Genomic DNA, 12,380 nt, shown 5'->3' on the forward strand with positions numbered 1-12,380 from the left:
TTACCTGTGTTTAAAATTTGGTAAAAATAACACTTAAGTTTATTCTGGTAAAGATGCCCCCCCCAGTTACAACTAAAATATTTGAACTATGTACAGAGCTGGTAACTTAATTGGCATGTATGAAAATAAGGCTTATAGACCTGGCTTATACCTGTAATCTCAGCACTTTGGGAGGCCAAGGCTGGTGGATCTCCTGAACCCAGGAGTTCCAGACTGGCCTGGGCAACATGGCAAAACTTCGTCTCTACAAAATATAAAAAAATTAGCCAGGTGTGCTGGCGCATAACTATGGTCCCAGCTACTCAGGAGGCAGAGATAGGAGGATCACCGGAGTCCAGGGAGGTCGAGGCTGTGGTGAGCTATGCCCATGCCACTGCACTCCAGCTTGGGTGACAAGTGAGACCCTATCTCAAAAAAAATTTTTTTCTTTAATTTTTAAATAAGAAAATAAGACTTGTGTACTTGTGTTACCCTTAGAGTTTTAGTCTCCTGATTATTTTGTGGCATATGACTGTTGTATTTTCTTTCTTGAAATTTAGAAAATTACCAAAGAAATGGATGACTTCCTACAAAAATTGAGGCAGAAGATCAAAATCGGAGTGGTAGGCGGATCGGACTTTGAGAAAGTGCAGGAGCAACTGGGAAATGATGGTAAATGATAGGTTGCTAATTACATCTGGTAAAAGATTAACTTCTTATGAGGATATTGTTGCCAAGTATCATAGGCTGCCCTAAAACCTTGTCCCCATATGGCGGACTTTCTGCTTCCTTTTTTGGGAAACATTTTCTTGGCCTTTGTTTTTCCTCTGCTTTTAATCTAGTACATTTCTGGAGTTACTGATGGAGAACTGGGTACTCAGATGTGTGAGTAGATTCACCTAGAAAGGTCAGTGGCTGTATCTGCACATGGTAATCTCTCCGCCTGGAATACTTCTTGCTTGTACCCGTTCACAGCCCTTCTAGCCCCAGTCAGACCGGTCTTCATATTGTCCCTCTGACAGCCCCCCTCACCTCCCCATCACTGAAACAATCTCCAGCACAGGACCCCGAAAAACCAGAGGCTTATTGACCCCTTCACTGGAGAGTCTGACTTGATAGGTCTGTGGAGCCTGGGAATCCTATTTTAGTGAGTACCTCTGAGAGATTCTAGTGTACAACCTTGCTAATGTAGCATTCTGTAATTATTGTAAACTATCCGATTACATGTTTTTGAAGAGCAGGAGTATGGGTTATTCATCTCCATAGCCCCAGGGCCTCCTGGCCTGTAAGAAATTGTAAGTGGATGCCAGGCGCGGTGGCTCACGCTTATAATCCCAGCACTTGGGGAGGCCGAGGCGGATGGATCACCTGAGGTCAGGAGTTTGAGACCACCTGGCTGACATGATCAAACCCCATTTGTACTAAAAATACAAAAAATTAGCTAGGCGTGATGATGGGCACCTGTAATCCCAGCTACTCAGGAGGCCGAGGCGGGAGAATTGCTTGAACCCAGGAGGCAGAGGTTGCAATGAGCCAAGATCACACCATTGCACTCCAGCCTGGGCAATAAGAACGATACTCCGTCTTGGAAAAAAAAAAAAAATTATAAGTGGAGAGGTGGATGAATTGATTGTTCTTTTAACCCCTGTTGTCCCCAGAGTCCTCACATCTTGGAACCAGCTCCTCTAGAGCAAGATTTCTCACCTTCGCACTATTGATATTTTGGACCAGTTAGTTCTCCATTATGAAGGCTGTCCTGTGCATTGTAGGGTATTTAGCAACATCCCGGGCCTCTACCCACTAGATGCCCGCAGCATACACACACGCACACATACGGCTATGACTACCAGAAATGTCTCCAGACATTGCCAAATGACCTCTGTGTAAAATCACCCCCGTTTGAGAACTACTGTTCTCAAAGATGTAATATGTTACAGTCCAAATCTGTATGGACTGTATTTATAGGATCACCATTACTAGAAGAGTAATCTCTGCAATCTCTTTAAAACTCTCTCTTCCACTTCCACTTCATTTTCCTGGTAGATCTCCTACTTAGAAATGCTATAAACCGCATACCGGGGATCACGAAGCCCTGAAAATCCTGTTACCTGCTCATGATCGCCCTTTCTGCATCTAGTTGTGTATTTAACCACTTGCTCAGGGAAGTTTTGTGTAGTGTAGCATAGTGTCTGCACCTGTCAGAGACATTCACAAGCCAAAAGACAGTTGAAGGCCCACCTGTATCAGAATCATCTGGGAAGCTTATTAAAATATGAGTGTGGGGTCCCCACCCAACACATAGGGGATCTGCATTTTAACAGGTACCTGAAGTTTGAGAATCCCTTCATTAAGGTTGACAACATGGAGAGTTACCAAACCAAACTGATTATAAGAATCACTGAAGAGCTTTTTCTAAAATTTATTTTATTTATTATTTTTATTTTTTTGAGACAGTCTTATTCTCTGGTGCAGTGGCACAATCTTGGCTCACTGTAACCTCTGCGTCCTGGGTTCAAGTGATTCTTGTGCTTCAGCCTCCCAAGTAGCTGGGACTACAGGCGCCCACCAGCACGCCTGGCTAATTTTTGTATTTTTAGTAGAGACGGGATTTTACCATGTTGGCCAGGCTGGTCTTGAACTTGCGACCTCAGGTGATCTGGCCACCTCGGCCTCCCAAAGTGCTGGGATTACAGGTATGAGTCACCGTGCCTGGCCACCAAAAGTCTTTTAGTGCTTTGTTTTTTGTTTTTTGGGTTTTTTTTTTTTTTTTTGACGTTAGACGGAGTCTTGCACCGTTGCCGAGGCTGGAGTGCAGTGGCACAATCTTGGCTCACTGCACCCTCTGCCTCCTGGGTTCAAGCAATTCTCCTGCCTCAGCATCCCGAGTAGCTGGGGTTACAGGTGCACACCACCATGCCTGGCTAATTTTTTGTATTTTTAGTAGAGACGGGGGTTTCACTATGTTGGCCAGGCTGGTCTGGAACTCCTGACCTAGTAAAACCCCGCCAGCCTCAGCCTCCCAAAGTGCTAGGATTACAGGTGTGAGCCACACCGCACCTGGCCCAAAGAGCTTTTTAAAAAATTTATTTAGCCTGTCCCTCAGCAATTCTGATTCAGGAAGTGAGAGAGCAAAGCTTGGAAATCTGCATTTTCACACTGCCCTGGTTGCTGCTGGTGAATCATCAGCATCATGGACGAGTATCTTCCTCTACAGACAGTCAGGCTGAAGTCAGGGACATAAGATAACCTGTCACCAAGTCCCTAATCTCCTGCCCAGTCATCATCGTTTAAATGTGTAACCAAAAAGAGCCATTAAAAAAAACAAGGAACTTTTTTCCATACTCTTCTCTTAGTCTGTAAGATGAGATAGTCTTTCACAGTCCTTGCTGGAGTTTAGCGGTTTTATTGGTGGTCATTGTTAATCAAGGAGTAAAAACACAGGTTTTGATTCTTTGCATTCTAAGTGTTTTTTTGGTTTTGATTGTAGTGGTTGAAAAATACGATTATGTGTTTCCAGAAAATGGCTTGGTAGCATACAAAGATGGGAAACTCTTGTGTAAACAGGTAGGTTCTTGAGTATCTGAATTACTATATACTATTAAAAGTGTTTTCTAAAAGGGCATTTCACAATGAATGCCTCTAGGAAGATGAGGAACGGGTAGAAATGAATCTTTACTCTGTATTTTTTGTTTTGCGTTTTGAACCATGTGACTATTACATATTCTACATTGATAACTAAATTTTTATACTTTTTAAATCTAATATTTCTCTCTTTTCTTATTTTGTTTTTGAGACGGAGTCTTGCTCTGTCACCCAGGCTGGAGCTGGAGTGCAGCGGCACGATCTCGGCTCACTACAACCTCCGCCTACCTCCGCCTCCCTTGTTCAAGCAATTCTTACGCCTCAGCCTCCCCCATAGCTGGGATTACAGGCACACGCCACCACACCCAGCTAATTTTTGTATTTTTAGTAGAGACAGGGTTTCACCATGTTGGCCAGGCTGATCTCTTAACTCCTGACCTCAAGTGATCCGCCCACCTCAGCCTCCCAGAGTGCTGGGATTACAGGCATGAGCCACCACACCCAGCCTTTTCTTCTTTTTTTAAAAAGATGGGGTCTTGCTGTGTTAACCAGGCTGGAGTGCAGTGGTGCAATCCCAGAGTGCAGTGGTGCAATCCCAGAGTGCAGTGGTGCAATCCCAGTGGCCTAGAACTCCTGGGCACAGGTGATCCTCTGCCTCAGCCTCCCACGTAGCAGGGACTACAGGCACATGCCACCATGCCTGGCTTTAAATCTATTAATAACATTTCTATGATGATAAAACTAGAGCAGGCTGCCTCACTATAAGCATTTTTTTTTTCTTTTTTCTTTTTTCATGATGGAATCTCACTCTTGCCCAGGCTGGAGTGCAGTGGCTCAGTCCTGGCTCACTGTAACCTCTGCCTCCTGGGTTCAAATGATTCTTGTGCCTCAGCCTCCCTAGTTGGGATTACAGGCATCCACCAGCATGCCCGGCTCATTTTTGTATTTTTAGTAGAGGCGGGGTTTCACCATGTTTGCCAGGCTGGTCTCGAGCTTATGACTTGAAGTCATCCACCTGCCTCAGCTTCCCAAAATGCTGGGATTACAGGTGTGAGCTGCCACGCCTGGGCACTATAAGCATTTTTAAGAGGTACTGTGTAGCTCTTAGTAGTAGTAAGATCATTCTATTCAGACATAAGAGAATGCCGAAGTGGAACAAATACATTGTCTGTCAATATCTGGAGATATTTTAATTGAATAAAAGTGGCAGCAGTAAGCTCTTTGGACCTTACAGGAAGCATTTGAACAATAATGAGTACAAAAATCTTGGGTGATGAAGCAGAAAATGCTTTTGACTAAAGCCTTTCTGGCTTGCCTAATGCTTTTGACCAGAGAAATAAGAGAAGGAATTAAACAGACAGTGGGGCATGTCACCATCACTGCTACATCAGCCTACTGATTTTCAACAATCGTGGCTGAAGACCCTGGGTTTGCTATGAAGCTGTTTTGAAAATGCTCCTGCTAAATCAAGTAACTCTAGTATTTTCTTCATCTAGAATATTCAAAGTCATCTGGGTGAGGCCCTAATCCAAGATTTAATCAACTACTGTCTGAGCTACATTGCAAAAATTAAACTCCCGAAGAAGAGGTGGGTTTGCTTTTAACAAAGAGGCATCACTGGAACATAGCGTAGTGTCACATGGTGGGCTAATGTGGGCATTCTCCAAATAGGATTATAAAAATCACCTAAAGAGTTTTAAAAACAAAGTCTGATATTTAGCGTGCCCCTTGGCAATTCTGATTCAGAAAGCCTGAGAGCCGAGCTTGGAAATCCACATTTTCTCTGGCTGCCCTGGTGCTGCTGGTTCACAGCAGGGTTCAGTAGCCACCATGGGCCAGCGAATTTAAATCCGAATCCCAGCACTTAGTAAGGAATAATTGGAAATAGTCCACAAAGCCAACAGTACAAGAATGATTACGTAAATGATGGCTTATCCACATGATGGAAATTTATACAGCCATTGAAGACCATATGCTTTCAAAGGCTGTCAGTGAGAGGAAACAGCAGTGAAGCAGCATGTACAAAAAGCAACAGAAACCCTAGATCGGGAAGTCTGAGACAGGAAGCCTTCGGGCCAGATCCACGTAAAACCCAAATCTGGTTGGCCTGCAGTGTTAAAGAAAATCGGATTAATTGCCATCATGTAAAAGTCTGATTTTATGTTTGTTTTATTTATTTATGAATTTATTTTTGAGACCGAGTCTCACTCTATGGCCGAGGCTGGAGTGCAGTGGCAGGATCTCACAGCTCACTGCAACCTCCGCCTCCCAGGTTCAAGCAATTCTTCTGCCTCAGCCTCTCGAGTAGCTGGGATTATAGGCGCACACCACCATGCCCAGCTAATTTTTTTTTTTTTTTGTATTTTTAGTAGAGACGGCATTTCACTGTGTTGGCCAGGCTGATATCTAACTCCCAACCTCAACTGATCCACCCGCCTTGGCCTCCCAAATTGCTGGTGTCAAAGGCGTGAGCCACTGTGCCCAGCCTGATTTTATGTTTTAAACATCTGGATTTCTGGCTTCTGTTGGCAAATCTGAGACCTGGCTACTCCAGCTCCCAGTTCCCCCCAGCAGGTGCCACCTGAGCAGCTGCCACCTGACCCATGGACATTTGTTCAGTCTTTCACAGACTGCTTCTCTCATTTTCTGTCTCCCTAGGCTTTCTTTTTGTTGTTTTGTTTTGTTCTGTTTTGTTTTTTGAGAGAGAGGATCTCGCCCTGTTGCCCAGGCTGGAGTGCAGTGGCATGATCATAGCTCACTGCAGCCTCAACCTCCGTGGCTCAAGTGATCCTCCTACCTCAGCTTCCTGAGTAGCTGGGACTACAGGCACATGCCGCCATGCCTGACTAATTTTTTAATTTTTTGTAGAGATAGGGTCTTGCCATATTGCCCAGGCTGGTCTCCAACTCCTGGCCTCAAGTGATCCTCCCACTTCACTCTCCCAAAATGTTGGGATTACAGGCATTAGCCACTGCCCCTGGCTTTCATAAATGTTTGGTTTGGGGACCTACCTTCTGCCGTGGGTACAATTATCTCAGTTCCATTTTTAAAATAATAGTAATACTAATAATGATGAACATAAATGCCGACAGTAAAAAGACTGGCAGGAAATAGACCCAAATGTTAACAGTGGCTATTTCTTGATGGTGAGGTTGCAAGTGATTTCTTTGAAATCCTTCTCATTTTTACCCCCAGTTTTTAACACTTACTATGTAACACCTTAATCATCAGGGTTGGAATTAAGTGGCAATTCAATTTCAGGGCTGGGTGTACTTCAGAGGCTGCTTCACACTATTAGGATTCATAACCTGAGCGCCTCCTGCTCAGCATCTCCAGCCAGAGTGCAGGAATGTCCCTTAGCCGAGGGGGAGGCCTGCGTGAGACAGGCTGGACATGGACTTGGTTATTGTTGCAGCTGGGTAATGAGCACATGAGGACTTATCCTATTCTGTTTACTTTTGTGTGTGTTAGAAATTTTCCATGGCAAAAAGATAAAATATACAAATATCCCAGGTCAGTTCCATTTTTACTTTGGGCTGAGCACTAAGGGAGGATTTAAAAAAAAAAAAAAAGGCATAATCCTGTCCTCAAAGGGCGTATCATTTAGCGAGGGAGACGGATGTGGAGAGCCATAATTCCAGAACAGTAGAAGAGACCTGGTGAATCCAGGAGGCAGAACTGAGACCCACCTTGATCCACATTTGTCCACATTTGCCTGACAACACTGACTACATGCCCCACGACGGCCAGGCAGATGCAGTAAGACTTCAGAGAGCCCAGGTCTTCAGGGCGGAACTGATTGCTTAGTAAACCACCTTCAGCCTCGTTTTGGGGAAGGCTTTCTAAACTGCATCAGCTTCTCTCTGTGCCTTGGAAATGAGAAGAATATGTCCTTGAGTGGGGGGGCATTAATTGAGCTCTTTTTCTGATCATTAGGACCCTTAGCCCTAGGGTCACCCGGGGCACGGTCACCCGTCCCCTAGTGCCTCAGTGCTCATACACACGTGGTAGAGGACAGGCTGGGCCTCTGCCAACTCCGGGACGGCCTGGACGTGGGATTATCGAGAGAGATTTTTAGGCTCGCATATTTTGTTACATCATTTGCCTCTTTCTCTGCAAGTTGAGCACAATAGGAGAGAGGATCCAGCCGATTGAGATTTTGCTGTTTTTACTTTGATGAGTATTCATTGCTTCCCAGTTTACAAAGTACCTTTACATAACTGGCATGTTTGATTTTTAACAAGGCCCTTTGGAGGTAACCAGAGCAAGTGCCATTAGCCTTTCTGTAGGTGAATAAGAGGAGGCTTGGAGAGGTGCCCAGAGCCACACAGCCTCCTAAGAGGCCACACTGACATGGAATCAGGTCATCAGCCCTGCACGTGGCATGTGGTCTCTCGGTATTTCCGATGGCCAGTGCCAGGACATCAGGTCTGTGAGATTAAAATAATAGAAAAAGATGAGGGAAAATGTTTCGTAGGGTTCCCAGGCATCAGCGTTTAGAACTGGAAGACACTTTTCACTGCATAGTTTGTCAGAGAACTCTTAAATTTCATTGGTCAGAATGATATCTAGCTTACAAGTTATCTGAACTTTTAAGAAACTGGGTGGTTTTCTTTTTTTGGTTGTGGGGTTTTTGTTTGTTTGCTTGTTTTGTTTTTTTTGAGACAGAGTCTCTGTTGCCCAGACTGGAGTGCAATGGCACGCTCTCAGCTCACTGCAACCTCCACCTCCCGGGTTCAAGCGATCCTCCTGCCTCAGCCTCTCAAGTAGCTGGGACTACAGGCATGCGCCACCATGTCCAGCTAATTTTTGTATTTTTAGTAGGGACAGGGTTTCATCTTGTTGTCCAGGATGGTCTTGACTCCTGACCTCAAGGAATCCGCCCGCCATAGCCTCCCAAAGTGCTGGGATTACAGGTGTGAGCCAAAGAAACTGTTTTCAGACTCAAACTGGAAACCGTGGAAAAAAAACTCTTTTGTTTTTTGTTTTTTATTTTTTGTTTGTTCGTTTGTTTTTTGAGATGGGGTCTCCCTCTGTTACCCGGGCTGTAGTGCAGTGGTACGATCTCGGTTCACTGTGCAGCTTCCACTGCCCGGGCCCAAGCAATCCTCCTGTCTCAGTCTCCCAAGTAGCTGGGAATACAGGCATGTGCCACCATGCCCGGCTAATTTTTGTATTTTTTGTAGAAACGGGGTTTTGCCATATTGCCTAGGCTGCTCTCAAACTCCTGAGCTCAAGCCATTCACCCACCTTGGCCTCCCAAAGTGCTGGGGTTAATAGGTGTGAGGTACCGCGCTCAGCCAAAAGAACATCTTTAAACATCGTCATTTGAAGTGACTAAACTAATGTTAGCTTCTCATTTTTTGTGATCAAATCAAACATTTAGGAGCTGTCTGCTACTGGGTAAATTGAATTTCCTCAGTTATTACTGAGGCTCGTTGGACAATTCTCAGAGCCTTTTTCTGTGTAGCTTTGCTTGGTACTATCAGTCTGTTCAGAAGCTCCGTAGCAAAATAGATGTCTGGTACATGTATTTTCAAACTCTTCAGGGAAATGACTGCTGTTGCCAGTGCTGGAAATCATTTTCATAGCTCTTTATTAACCATAAAATTATCTGCCCAGTAGCAGCACTGTGCAACAGAAATAGAAAGTGAGCTATGTATAATTTTAAATTTTCTGTAGCCACATTTTGAAAGAATGAAAAGGAAGAGGTGAAATGAATTTTAATAATATATTTTATTTAGCCTGATATTTCTAAAATATGACTTTTTTTTTTTTTTTTTTTTTTTTTTTTTTTTTTTTTTTGAGACAGGGTCTCACTCTGTCACCCAGACTGGAGTGCAGTGATGTGATCTCAGCTCACTACAACCCCTATCTCCCAGGCTCATGGAATCCTCCTGCCTCAGCCTCCTGAGTAGCTGGGATTATAGGCATGTATCACCATGCCAGGCTATTTTTTGTATTTTTTGTAGAGACAGAGTTTCGCCATGTTGTCCAGGCTCAAAATATGAGCATTTTAACACAAAGTCAATATACAACATGATTGATGCAATTACATTCCTTTTTCATACTAAATCTTTCAAATCTAATCTCAATTCATATTAGCCACATTTCAAGTCTTAATAGTCACAGTAGTTCATGGCTACCATATTACACAGCACAGAGCTGAGAAACATTGACCACACTAGCCTCTGCTTTTCAGAATTTCCCAAGATTTTAGGCTGTTTATCTATGATGTTGCCCAAATGAATAATGTGTTTTTGGAGAAACTCTGTCACCCTTTCATTCCCAGGGGTACTTTCATTGAATTCCGAAATGGGATGTTAAACGTGTCCCCTATTGGAAGAAGCTGCAGCCAAGAAGAACGCATTGAGTTCTACGAACTCGATAAAGTACGTCTTTCTGAAATATCTTGGGTGAATGGCTGGGTTTATGGAAATAAGATATGGCCTGGTGTGGTGATTCATGCCTATAATCCCAACACTTTGGGAGGCCAAGGCAGGAGGATCACTTGAGCCCAGGAGTTCAAGACCAGCCTGGGCAACATAGTGAGACCTCATCTCTACAAATAATAAAAAAAAAATTAGCTGGGCATGGTGGCACACACCTGTGGTCCCGGCTGTTTGTTTGGCTGAGGTAAGAGGATCACTTGAGCCTGGGAGGTTGAAGCTGCTGTGAGCTATGATCATGCCACTGCGCTCCAGCCTGGGCAACAGAGCAAGACCCCCGTCTCAAAAACTGAACAAATAAATAAATCAATAAGATAATCCTACCTTTGTGGCCAGTAGTTAAAACTGTGCTTTCTAAACTGCAATACAAGAAACAATTGGTATCTTTTTGTTTTTCTCAGAAAGAAAATATAAGACAAAAGTTTGTAGCAGATCTACGGAAAGAGTTTGCTGGAAAAGGCCTCACGTTTTCCATAGGTATTGTATATATTGCCTGTGTTCCAAAGTTGGATACCCATTTCCCAGAGTTTGTTGTGGGCCAATGAGCTATTGATAATGAAGTATGTGCAGTTTTAGGTGGGCAGGAAGATTAAATGAGCAGTCCAGTCTATAGACAAAAACCAACCACTCTCTTTTCTGCATAATTAGCCATAATAGGACTTGCCTAGTCAAGAAACAGCTTACATGCTGTTGGGCTTGGTTCTAAATTCTTACCCAACAGCATTCTTCCTACCTGGACTCCTCTCATCAAAAGAGGAGCACTTTGATTACTGAAGAGTAGGAACTTCTCACACCTTTGGGCAGAAGAGAAGCACTATAGTGAACTCCATAAGGGAGACATGGAATTGAACCCCTTAGGTAAACTAGACCGATGTTTTGGAATCATAGAATGTTTCAACAGCAAGGAACCTTAGGGGCCAATTGGGTGGCTTTTACAGATCAAGAAACTGAGGCCCAGAAAGGAGAAGAGACTTGTCCAAGTTCACAAAGCTGTTGTTTACACAGCCAGTGTGTGAACGTTTCTGGTGTCTAATGCAGAGTTCTTCCTGCAGCACGGACATCTCAGGCTTGTCTTTTGTTAGAATATTCCTGCCAAATGCTTTGCACACCGATTTCTCTTGTCAGTGCTAATGAGTCATTGCTCAAAGCCTCCTCATTTTACTAGCTTTCATAAAGGTAGAGGTTGTAGGAAAACTGGAATGGCAAAGGGATTATATTTAACAGATGAGTGGGTGGGTTTTTTGTCTTCCTGAACTGTGAGATGGACATCTTTCTGACAAAGCTTTGAAAGGGTTTTTGTTGCCCGTGAGCACTGCCTGTAAATCACCTTCAGTGAAGATTCTCATTTTTCCTGCAAAATATGCCGGATGCAACCTGCTTCCGGGCATTTTCCACTGAGGGTGTGTTAAAGCCCGAGACAAGCACAGCAGAATGAGGCTGGTATCAGATTTTTCATAAGCATGCTTCCTTTAAACCACATGCTTGACAGGGCGCTTAAATGCAAATGCATTTCTCACCCTGAGTTGGCATTCTGTGCCTCAGTTTTAGACCTATGTGAAATAATGCTGGAAAAAAACAATGTAGAATTAATTTCTAGAACCTATGCATGAAGTAGTCTAAGTAGCAAACTAGAGTACTGAAAATCAACCTTGGCAACCCACTAACAGACAAAAGAGTAAATTGTTTTTTTCAGTGACATATCATTAGCCCCTTTTTCACCTTTTGCCTTTGTGTGCCCCGTCCCCACCTGGCAGGAGGCCAGATCAGCTTTGATGTCTTTCCTGATGGATGGGACAAGAGATATTGTCTGCGACATGTGGAAAATGACGGTTATAAGACCATTTATTTCTTTGGAGACAAAACCATGCCAGTAAGTAGAGAAGTGTTTGTGCAGCTTCATTGTTGCATTTGCGCTCGAGGGGGGAAATTGACAACTGGGCTGTTTTTCCTGTACCTACACTTTACCCACCCGCCCTGCTCAAACTGAGCAGTGGCTTCTGTCTTGGAGAGGGGGGTGATTGAGCCACCTTCCCCTCTAAGCTCAGACCCCCGACGCCTCTGTGGAGACAAGGATCACACTGCGTGTTAGTTGATCCTTTTCACCTTGGCTTTGGAATTAAACATTGGCCACCCTGTGTGCCTTCCAGAATACCAGTCCCCGGTGCCACTGTCAAACCCTCTGCGTTTCAAAGCTCTGGCTATTTCAACCTTATTTTTCCACTGTATTTGTCCGCCCGAGGCATTCATTCTAAGTTGAACACGAGGGGTCATGAACGATGGGAGGATAGGGAATGATCTCATGAGCCTGAAACTCAGGAGAGGGCACCAGCAACAGTGAAGAGGCCAAGTGAGTCCCAGGCATCACTCACG

At 44.1% G+C, this 12,380-nt stretch overlaps 1 protein-coding gene across 4 annotated transcripts in view; it reads left to right on the forward strand.

Moving 5' to 3' along the window:
• PMM2 (phosphomannomutase 2) overlaps window positions 1-12,380 on the forward strand; it is a 55,151-nt gene that overhangs the window by 3,601 nt on the left and 39,170 nt on the right. For all 4 annotated transcript variants that reach the window (XR_010152260.1, XM_016929383.4, XM_063796609.1 and 1 more), the window contains exons 2-7: window positions 540-651; window positions 3,467-3,543; window positions 5,058-5,149; window positions 9,854-9,953; window positions 10,412-10,487; window positions 11,765-11,880. Coding sequence is in view for 3 of the 4 variants with exons in the window: in XM_016929383.4 (XP_016784872.1) it covers window positions 540-651; window positions 3,467-3,543; window positions 5,058-5,149; window positions 9,854-9,953; window positions 10,412-10,487; window positions 11,765-11,880 (573 nt within the window). In the remaining variant the exon portion in view is untranslated. The remainder of the gene's footprint in view (window positions 1-539; window positions 652-3,466; window positions 3,544-5,057; window positions 5,150-9,853; window positions 9,954-10,411; window positions 10,488-11,764; window positions 11,881-12,380) is intronic.

This window comes from Pan troglodytes, chromosome 18 (assembly GCF_028858775.2).
Source record: "Pan troglodytes isolate AG18354 chromosome 18, NHGRI_mPanTro3-v2.0_pri, whole genome shotgun sequence".
Lineage (NCBI taxonomy): Eukaryota > Metazoa > Chordata > Mammalia > Primates > Hominidae > Pan > Pan troglodytes.